The sequence below is a fragment of the Harpegnathos saltator genome, unplaced genomic scaffold, assembly GCF_003227715.2.
Source record: "Harpegnathos saltator strain DR-91 unplaced genomic scaffold, Hsal_v8.6 scaffold128, whole genome shotgun sequence".
Classification (NCBI taxonomy): domain Eukaryota; kingdom Metazoa; phylum Arthropoda; class Insecta; order Hymenoptera; family Formicidae; genus Harpegnathos; species Harpegnathos saltator.
In genome coordinates this window covers 401700-413443 of record NW_020229904.1, presented here as the reverse complement: position 1 = coordinate 413443, position 11744 = coordinate 401700, and the positions used below count along the sequence as shown (strand labels likewise).

At 39.9% G+C, this 11744-nt stretch overlaps 1 protein-coding gene across 1 annotated transcript; it reads left to right on the top strand.

Moving 5' to 3' along the window:
* The first annotated feature begins 7388 nt into the window (after window positions 1-7388).
* Fs(2)Ket (Importin subunit beta Fs(2)Ket) lies at window positions 7389-11507 on the top strand. The gene is given in 6 exon segments (XM_025307468.1): window positions 7389-8009; window positions 8580-8638; window positions 8727-8909; window positions 9476-9853; window positions 9886-10009; window positions 10012-11507. Coding segments are annotated over 6 exon segments (2301 nt in total). The 5' UTR covers window positions 7389-7948.
* Window positions 11508-11744: the final 237 nt, after the last annotated feature.

Sequence of the window (11744 nt, the reverse complement as noted above, 5' to 3'; positions counted from 1 at the left end):
AATAGGTGGAACTTTCGACGATAAGATATTTCGTTGAGTAACATGATTCTAAAGTTGGATTTTCGTAAATATGTAAGAAGCGAGATATAATTTGTTTTTTTTTCAAGAGATAGAGTCGCAGATTCTGTGTATAATTGAGATATGCTAGAGACTTTATTTCTCTACAATGTTGAGAATTTTACTTTTTCTTCTTTATTTTTTACATGCTTTGGTGAGATCGTTCGAGTACAAAAGATAGAAAGAGAAAAGTAATACATATATTTGTCTTAAATTTATTTATCTGTATATGTAAAGTTTTATTTAGTCTCCTTTCCCTTGTCCCTTCTCTCTCTCTCTCTCTCTCTCTCTCTCTCTCTCTCTCTCTCAATATTGAATATGCTAATAATAAACTAGGTCTATATACGTGAAACCTTGAATGACGAAGGATATACATGAACGACGTATCTTGCATATCGATCAAACGACAATTATGACCATTAAATGAATATTGCTGCACAACCTGATTATAGTTTATAGCGACATTGGATAAACATATAATTTATTACCTCCTGCAATTATATATAAATTGTATTTTTGGTATCCTGTAATTACATCGCTTAAGGAAATTATTACTGAAGCGGAACTACAAAAATTATTATACCTTAATATTCCAACTCAATTGGTTATGCTCAATAATTTAATGTTAAAAGCACTGAAATTTTTACATATATATTTTCTACTATTCTAATATGATTAAAACATTTGTTCCTTCAGTTATATTGGAATTACAGTCGAACAAAAATGAGACATACAAGAGAATAAACTTTTACTAGTACAAGAGTATATAAAGAGTAAAAAAACAATATAATTATTATTGTGGTATGAAATAATATAATTATTAATGTAATTATAATCTTTATGCGTGAAGAAAGATTTATTTTAATTGCATACTTTAAAATAGATCTAATCCAACAAAAAGAACCTATAGAAACGTATATAAAAACTCATAAGAAATATACAAAAAACCATGTATTATTTAAATTGTGCTTTTATTACGAATATAATGCCAAATGTGGTAAGTCATATTATGACCTCGATTCTTCATATTACAGATAGTGGCGCTCCATAACGGAAACTTTAGAACTACGCTTTGGAATAACAATTGATTTTTACGAGGTAATACTAAATACTGTCAGCCCTGGATAAATTTTCGTATTGCCAAAGGGGCCTCAAGAAGCCCGGTGGTAATTGAAGGACGAAGGCAATACCGACTGTTTTAATTGCGCTACCGATGATATACGATTTTTCCAGATAAAGTGAAAAAATGGTACTTTTATGTCTTTATAGTAGATAACAATGTACGCGTCGATTCTATTTTATAATTTTATATTATTCTTTGCATATATCACTCGGTAATATTATAAGGACATAAAAAAAATTACCGTTTCATTGTACTTGAAAAATCGTAAAATATTTATTGTATCCAATTGTATTATATTTTATTGTTTATATATTATATTGCGTTATGTTATATTTGTCCCAACACATGTAAACAACAAATCCGTAAACAATAAATATCATTTTGAAATAAATAATAAAATTATTTTATTTAAATACCTCTTAAACCGTATTTTTAAGAATCCCATCCCCATGTTACCCCTTCGGTCATTATATTCCCCTGATACAAAATGCGAAAATATAAATGCATTTTCTCACTTTTCATATTTTATATCAGGAGAATATAATGATCAAGGAGATATCCCAGATTCTGGCGGGAAATTTCAATTTCCTCATTTTCCCGATTTTCGCGTTTTGTAACAGGAGAATATAATGATCGAGGAGGTATCGCGGATTCAGGCGGAAATTTGAAATTTCTCGGTTTCCCGATTTTCGTACTTTGTAACAGGAGAATATAATGACCGAGGAGGTATCTTGAATTCTGGCGGGAATTTTGAAATTTTTCATTTTCTCGATTTTCGAATTCTGTAACAGGAGAATATAATGACCGAGGAAGTATTCTGAATTCTGACGGGAAATTTGAAATTTCTCATTTTCCCGATTTTCGCACTTTGTAACAGGAGAATATAATGATCGAAGAGATATCCCGGATTCTGGCGGAAATTTGAAATTTCTCGGTTTCTCGATTTTCACACTTTGTAACAGGAGAATATAATGATCGAGGAGGTATCCTGAATCCTGGCAGAAATTTGAAATTTCTCATTTTCTCGATTTTCTCACTATGTAACAAGAGAATATAATGATCGAGGAGGTATCCTGCATTCTGGCGGAAAATTTGAAATTTCTCATTTTCTCGATTTTCGAACTCTGTAACAGGAGAATATAATGACCGAGGAGGTATTCTGAATTCTGACGGGAAATTTGAAATTTCCCATTTTCTCGATTTTCGCACTTTGTAACAGGAGAATATAATGACCGAGAAGGTATCTCAGATTCTGGCGGGAAATTCGAAATTTAACATTTTCTCGATTTTCGCACTCTGTAACAGGAGAATATAATGATCGAGGTGGTATTCCGGATTCTGGCGGAAATTTGAAATTTCTCGGTTTCCCGATTTCCGCACTTTGTAACAGGAGAATATAATGATCGAGGAGGTATCCTGAATTCTGGCGGGAAATTTGAAATTTCTCATTTTCGCAATTTCCGCACTTTGTAACAGGAGAATATAATGATCGAGGTGGTATTCCGCATTCTGGTGGAAATTTGAAATTTCTCATTTTCTCGATTTTCGCACTTTGTAACAGGAGAATATAATGATTGAGTAGGTTTCCCGGATTCTGGCGGGAAATTGAAATTTCTCGGTTTTCCGATTTTCGCACTTTGTAACAGGAGAATATAATGATCGAGGAGGTATCTCAGATACTGACGGGAAATTTAAACTTTCTCATTTCCTCGACTTTCGCACTTTGTAACAGGAGAATATAATGATCGAGGATGTATCCCGCATTCGGGCAGAAATTTGAAATTTCTCGGTTTCCCGATTTTCGCACTTTGTAACAGGAGAATATAATGACCGTGGAGGTATCTCAGATTCTGGCGGGAATTTGAAATTTTTCATTTCCTCGATTTTTGAACTCTGTAACAGGAGAATATAATGACCGAAGAGGTATTCTGAATTCTGACGGCAAATTTGAAATTTCTCATTTTCTCGATTTTCGCACTTTGTAACAGGAGAATATAATGATCGAGGAGGTATCCTGAATTCTGGCGGGAAGTTTGAAATTTCTCATTTTCCCAATTTCCGCACTCTGTAACAGGAGAATATAATGATCGAGGTGGTATTCCGGATTCTGACGGAAATTTGAAGTTTCTCGGTTTCCCGATTTTCGCACTTTGTAACAGGAGAATATAATGATTGAGGAAGTATCTTGAATTCTGGCGGAAAATTTGAAATTTCCCATTTTCTCGATTTTCGCACTTTGTAACAGGAGAATATAATGATCGAGGAGGTATCCCGAATTCTGGCAGGAAATTTAAAATTTCTCATTTTCTCGATTTTCGCACTTTGTAACAGGAGAATATAATAATCGAAGAGATATCCCGGATTCTGGCGGGAATTCGAAATTTCTCATTTTCTCGATTTTCGCACTTTGTAACAGGAGAATATAATGATCGAGGAGGTATCTCAGATTCTGGCGGGAAATTTAAAATTTCTCATTTTCTTGATTTTCGCACTTTGTAATAGGAGAATATAATGATCGAGGAGGTATCCCGGATTCTGGAGGATATTTGGAATTTCTCGGTTTCCCGATTTCCGCATTTTGTAACAGGAGAATATAATGACCGAGGAGGTATCTCAGATTCTGACGGAAAATTTAAAATTTCTCATTTTCTCGATTTTCGCACGTTGTAACAGGAGAATACAAAGACCGAGAAGGTATCTGAGATTCTGGCGGGAAATTCGAATTTTCTCATTTCCTCGATTTTCGCACTTTATAACAGGAGAATATAATGATCGGGGAGGTATCCTGAATTCTGGCAGGAAATTTGAAATTTCTCGTTTTCTCGATTTTCGCACTTTGTAACAGGAGAATGTAATGATCGAAGTGGTATCCTGAGTTCTGGCGGGAAATTCGAAATTTCTCATTTTCTCAATTTTCGCACTTTGTAACAGGAGAATATAATAATCGAGGAGGTATCCTGAATTCTGGCGGGGAATATGAAATTTCTCATTTTCTCGATTTTCGCGCTTTGTAACAGGAGAATATAATGACCGAGGAGGTATCTCAGATTCTGGCGGGAAATTCGAAATTTAACATTTTCTCGATTTTCGCACTCTGTAACAGGAGAATATAATGATCGAGGTGGTATTCCGGATTCTGGCGGAAATTTGAAATTTCTCGGTTTCCCGATTTCCGCACTTTGTAACAGGAGAATATAATGATCGAGGAGGTATCCTGAATTCTGGCGGGAAATTTGAAATTTCTCATTTTCGCAATTTCCGCACTCTGTAACAGGAGAATATAATGATCGAGGTGGTATTCCGCATTCTGGTGGAAATTTGAAATTTCTCATTTTCTCGATTTTCGCACTTTGTAACAGGAGAATATAATGATTGAGTAGGTTCCCCGGATTCTGGAGGGAAATTGAAATTTCTCGGTTTTCCGATTTTCGCACTTTGTAACAGGAGAATATAATGATCGAGGAGGTATCTCAGATTCTGACGGGAAATTTAAACTTTCTCATTTCCTCGACTTTCGCACTTTGTAACAGGAGAATATAATGATCGAGGATGTATCCCGCATTCGGGCGGAAATTTGAAATTTCTCGGTTTCCCCGATTTTCGCACTTTGTAACAGGAGAATATAATGACCGTGGAGGTATCTCAGATTCTGGCGGGAATTTGAAATTTTTCATTTCCTCGATTTTTGAACTCTGTAACAGGAGAATATAATGACCGAAGAGGTATTCTGAATTCTGACGGCAAATTTGAAATTTCTCATTTTCTCGATTTTCGCACTTTGTAACAGGAGAATATAATATCGAGAGTATCCGATTCTGCGGAATTGAAATTTCTCATTTTCTCGATTTTCGCACTTTGTAACAGGAGAATATAATGATCGAGGAGGTATCTCAGATTCTGGCGGGAAATTTAAAATTTCTCATTTTCTGATTTTCGCACTTTGTAATAGGAGAATATAATGATCGAGGAGGTATCCCGGATTCTGGAGGATATTTGAATTTCTCGGTTTCCCGATTTTCGCACTTTGTAACAGGAGAATATAATGATCGAGGAGGTATCTCAGATTCTGACGGAAAATTTAAAATTTCTCATTTTCTCGATTTTCGCACGTTGTAACAGGAGAATAAAAGATCGGGGAAGTATCTGAGATTCTGGCGGGAAATTCGAATTTTCTCATTTCCTCGATTTTCGCACTTTATAACAGGAGAATATAATGATCGGGGAGGTATCCTGAATTCTGGCAGGAAATTTGAAATTTCTCGTTTTCTCGATTTTCGCACTTTGTAACAGGAGAATGTAATGATCGAAGTGGTATCCTGAGTTCTGGCGGGAAATTCGAAATTTCTCATTTTCTCAATTTTCGCACTTTGTAACAGGAGAATATAATAATCGAGGAGGTATCCTGAATTCTGGCGGGGAATATGAAATTTCTCATTTTCTCGATTTTCGCGCTTTGTAACAGGAGAATATAATGACCGAGGAGGTATCTCAGATTCTGACGGGAAATTTAAAATTTCTCATTTTCTCGATTTTCGCACTTTGTAACAGGAGAATATAATGATCGCAGAGGTATCCTGAATTCTGGCGGGAAATTTGGAAATTTACAAATTTTGTTCAATTTCCCGATTTCCGCATTTTACATCAGGGGATTATAATGTCCGAAGAGGTAACATGAATATACGGCGGGAAATTAAAAATTGCAATTTTCAATAGGGATGGAATTTTCAAGGATACGGTTTAAAAGAAAAGGTGTTTAAATAAGATAATTGTATTATAATTTTCAAAATGATATTTATTTTTTAAGAATTTGTTTTTTACATCTGTTACAACAATAGATTGGTTTCTCGGCTTAGCATTATTCGACTACTCCGACGTTGCACTGATAGTAGCACTAACACTAACTCAAATGCTCGCGTAGATGCGAATATGTATATATAAAATAAGATAATATTCACGAGAGTCTAATTAATTAAAAGATAATCAACCGAAACGAATAAAATAATCGGCGACGCGTATATCGCTTGCCGGCACGAACTGTAACGCCGTGAGAGCTAGTGTTCAATGGTCCCTACTTTGAAGCTCGCGCGATTATATTCGATCGCTTGACGCGACGAGGGAATACGCAAAAAAATATTAAGCGGTAAGTAAATCAAACGATCATAGCCAAGCAAATCAACTAATTACTGGTCGTTACTGCTTACATTCTCAATTGTGATTGGTTGGTTTGCTTACTGCTTATGTCGTACTTTTTATAATTATATAAAAAGAAATTAGTATGTAACATATCTCATTTTGTAAAATACAATAAATTCTAAAATATTAAAAATATAAAATACACAGAAGAAATATATAGACAAGAATATTTCTTAGGTAAGTTAATTATAAATTCTCAGGGTCTACCTCTCCCCCTTTCTCTCTGCTTCAGAATTGAAAACTAAATTCTACAAGCATCGAAACAAGACAAAGATAGGAATGTTCGTGTTATCTTCGGTATTGTCATGACTCTTGAATTACCTCCAGGCCATTCAGCTTCATATTTCAGCCACGATATATCTAAGAGGGCGTTGGCGTTCAGTGAGATTTCTCTGGTACTCCAAATCTCATAAGATCACCAATCTTTATTGGTGTCTCGTCGATGACTACACCGAAAATAACACGAACATTTGTATCTTTGCCTTGTTTTTATGCCTTATATGAATTTATTTTTCAACTCTGAGACAAAGAGAAGAAGGGATAGGTAGTCCCTCTGGCAGTTTATAATTAACGTATACATAAACTTGTTAATCCCGGTTGTATTTTTCAATTGATTTTACTCGGAGGACAATTCCCTCCGAAGTAGAAATACGAAATTTTACGATATAGATCGAGCGCTGGATACTTATTTTATTGCCGGAGGACAATTGTCAGTACTTTTTCGCAATTCACCCCAATGTGAATATTTCATATCAAAAGTCCCTCCATCATAACGGTTATCTTTGCGCACGCTGCACGACAAAGATCTTTCGTGGCACACACAAAAGCATAAAACTTGTTAAAACTCAAGCAACATGTGAACTGACCAACCACAGTTGATTATTTTTTGCACACGATCCAAAAATAATCGACTGTAATTGGTTAATTTTCTCATTACTTAAGTCTTTACTATATACATTTTTCTGTACGTACATAGTCGTAACGCACTATCCATGCGCGCCGCCAGGTGGTGCATCATGACGGTTCACGCATGCGCATGGTGTGCATCCGCGCGCACCAAGAAAATAGTCCGCGCCTGCGAAGACACAACACTGTCGCGGTTGAAAAATGCGACGATAGTTTTGCACTTGGAAAGTCGTTGCCTCGCTGTTGTCTCACTCGCCAGGGTAGAGCGTCGCGTTTCTGCACTCCTCTGTCGCGAATCGGGCACGTTGGTTCATGCGGATCGGGCGCGAGAATATCAAAGGTTGCGAGTATCACTACGCTGCACGTTGCTGTGTGACGGAAACGAGCGCGCGTGTAGGGGAGAAAGAGGAAGAAGAGGAAGACAGACTGCACGGCAGTTGGGCCAGACGAGAGAGAGACGAAGAGAATCGGCAGCCAGCAGGAAGTGGGCGTCTAGGTGGGGGGAACATCGAAGGCAGTTGATTCGGTGGTGGCTACATGTGGGTATCCGCCGGTCTCGCCAAGGAGATTTCTCGTACCAGGGAGCAAACGTAAGACTTCCTCCTGTTGTACCGCCGAGGAGAGATACCGTGACGGGAGTTGTATAATCGAGAACACTTCACCGCAGCCATGCAGATGGACCCGACGACGCTACAGCTAATCCAGGTCCTCGAGAGGACCGTCTCGTCGGGTGAGTACAATCGGCAGCTACTTTCATCATGCCCATCGTGCCATCGCGATGTCATATACGACACCGGTGGCCCGCCGTTTTAGTCAGGCCGCTGAGTGTTTTTTCTGGAAATTTCGTTCGTCCAACATTCAGCGCGATCTCTCCCGTGCTCACGCACGGGAGAGTGATCTTGAATACGCGAGTAGCGACGTCGCGCCCGCGTGCACGTTACGCTCCGCTTACTCCGGCGAATTTGTCGCAACGTGCACAACGTGGCTGCCGCATCGCGGTCTTGCTGATCGCATCGCGCCTTTCCCGACCTTGCCTTTATCGTTTATGTGTATGGATGAGAACGTGAGCGAGCTCAAATACGACGACGCGCGATATCATGCTCCGACGGACTGTTGCTAGGCGCTTTGTCCGCCGCGGGAAAAGTATTGTCCGGTATGACGATTGCACGCATCCCAACGTTGTTGCGATACGCGTTTGGCCAACGCGTCGTGCTCGTCTAACCTACAATTCACGTGCGGCGATCCGTCGCTTCTCCACGTTGCGGAGATCTCAGATACGATTTATTTATTTCATTCGCAGATAAAAATGAGTTGGTGGCAGCACAGAGCTTTCTCCAACAGGCGGCTGATGCTAATCTTGTGAGTAATTGAGACATTGAGATTTACCGAGATTTCCACAGTAGGCAATGCTCATTCTAATTTCTTTGCGTTTCCACGTCTGTTTCAGCATGAATTCGTACAACGACTCAGCGCTGTGCTGTTCACAGTCGGCGCGAGCCCCATTGCTCGTATGGCCGCGGGTTTACAGCTCAAGAACCAACTTACCTCCAAGGATCCTGATATGAAGTTCCAGTATCAGCAACGTTGGCTTGCTATTCCCACTGAAACAAGAGAATACATCAAGAAAAATGTAAGTATTATACATTTATCATAATCTGCTATATTAAGTTAATATTTTATTTTGTTCATTATTCTGTATTAAGTAAATATAGCATTCATTTGAGTTTTCTGGATTATCAAATATATATACTTTATTTGATGGTATTAATATGATGAATTTACATTAAAATATATATGTACATTATATATGATTCATATATGATTCAATAAATAATTTATAATAGAAGCTTATATATATAATATCACTTGTAGTAGACACAATATTGCTTACATTATGCAAATTATATTATTATGTAAATTATAAGTTTGGAAGGAGAGATGAATTAATCTTTTAGCTAAAGCTATTTATTCTTTTCCTGTACAAGATATTTTAATGTTATAGAATGCGCTTGAAAATTGTAATACTCAAGTTAAATTCTGTGGAGTACAGTTAAAGTAAAAATTCATCAAAAGTACTGCTTCAGCTTATTGATCAGAAATATATTTTCATTTAATGTTGGTATAAAAAATTACAATTTTCAAGCATAATGCTATTGTTCTTTTGTATGATAAAGCCAAACTTTTGCTCCTTTACAGATTTTAGGAGCATTAGGAACTGAGAACAACAGGCCAAGTTCCGCGGCGCAATGTGTCGCTTACGTCGCTGTTGCCGAGTTGCCTGTGGGGCAATGGAATGAATTGATAGAGGTGCTACTCAATAATGTCACCAACCCGTCCAGTACCGACATAATGAAGGAGGCCACTCTAGAGACTATTGGATATATTTGCCAAGAAATCGAAAGCGAAGTATTAGTATCGCAGTCAAATCAGATTCTCACTGCTATCATTCACGGCATGAATGGTTCGGGTACGTCGAATCATGTTCGATTAGCTGCCACAAGCGCGTTATACAATTCTCTCGAATTCACCAAAGGAAATTTCGAAAAGGAGGTTGGTAAATCTTATACATATAATTCAATGTGACAAACGATTGATGTTGCTGGAATCCCTCGAAAGCCGCTGGTGTTTGTCTGATGTTGTTGTCTTCGTGCTGCGAAGAGAATATCGTTCCGTTCGTTCTTCCCTTCGTTAAAGACAATATCAAGAGTCCGGATTGGAGGTACAGAAGCGGCCTCTTATGGCTTTTGGTTCTATCTTAGGAGGTCTGGAACCCACCACTTTGAAGCCGCTAGTGGAACAGGCGATGCCCACTCTCATCGAGTTAATGTACGACAACAGCGTGGTCGTTCGAGACACGGCTGCGTGGACGTTCGGCCGCATTTGCGAGATCATTCCAGACGCCGCGATAAACGAAACCTACTTGAAGCCGCTATTGGAGTCCCTGGTAAACGGACTGAAGGCCGAACCGCGTGTCGCCGCGAATGTGTGCTGGGCGTTCACAGGGCTGGCGGAGGCAAGCTACGAGTCCGCTGAAGCTACTGAAGATGGCAATCAGCCGGAAACATATTGCATGTCTCAATACTTTGATTTTATTGTTCAACGACTCTTGGAAACTACGGATCGACCGGATGGTGCGCAGGCGAATCTAAGATCTGCCGCTTATGAGGCGCTGATGGAGATGGTGAAGAATTCGCCGCGTGATTGCTACGTGACCGTGCAGAAGACCACGATGGTGATACTGGAGAGATTACAGCAAGTACTGCAAATGGAGTCGCATATACAGAGTCACTCGGATCGTGCTCAGTACAACGATTTGCAGTCTCTTTTATGCGCAACTCTGCAATCAGTACTACGTAAGGTTACTCCGGAGGACGCACCGCAGATATCCGACGTAATCATGACCGCTCTGCTAGCCATGTTCAGCTCCAATTCTTGCAAGGCAGGGGGTGTCCAGGAAGACGCGCTCATGGCCGTGTCAACTCTCGTCGAGGTGCTCGGCGAAGGCTTTTTGAAATACATGGAAGCATTCAAGCCCTACCTCTGCCTTGGTCTGAAGAATCACGCGGAATATCAGGTATGCTGCGCCGCGGTTGGTTTAACCGGTGACATCTGCCGTGCTCTGAAGAATAAGATGTTACCTTATTGCGACGAGATTATGACACTGTTGCTCGAGAATCTTGGCAACAACGCGGTCCACCGGTCGGTGAAACCCCAGATCTTCTCGGCCTTCGGCGATATCGCGCTGAGCATCGGTCCAGAGTTTAAAAAGTACCTGGACGTCGTGCTGCAGACCTTGGTGCAGGCGTCGCAGGCTAACGTCGACAGAAGCGACTACGATATGATCGATTACCTGAACGAGTTGCGCGAGGGCGTGCTCGAAGCTTACACTGGTATAGTCCAGGGTCTCCGCGGGGACGGGACCACGTGTCCGGACGCCGCTATCTCTCTAATTGAGCCGCACGTACCGTACATCCTGCAATTCATCACCGCCATAGCCCAGGATCGCGAGCACTCCGAAGGTAACGTGTCGGCCTCTGTGGGCTTGTTGGGTGATCTCGTTACCGTGTTCGGAGTCAAACTACTGCCGATGGTAGAAACCGAGCCGCTCAATGAGCTATTGGCCAAGGGTCGGAAGTCGCGCACTCATAAAACCAAAACTCTGGCTAGCTGGGCCGCCAAGGAGATTCGAAAGCTCAAGACCGCCGCCAACGCTACGTCCAGTTGGTGAGTACCCCGCCATTTCTGGCACCTGTAAACACCGTGTTTGATTAGTCGCAACGACCTCGGCGCGGTTTGCTCGCGCTCTAAAAAACGCACCGACACAGCATTTTATTCTGAGTTTATACAGTCTCACATACCTCACAGACTGTATTTCACTAGCGACGAGAGAGATGGTTGGATATCTACTCATTACTACTTTATAATCGCTTCTCTTCACGCGCTTTTCCTCCTCCTCCTTCATGTT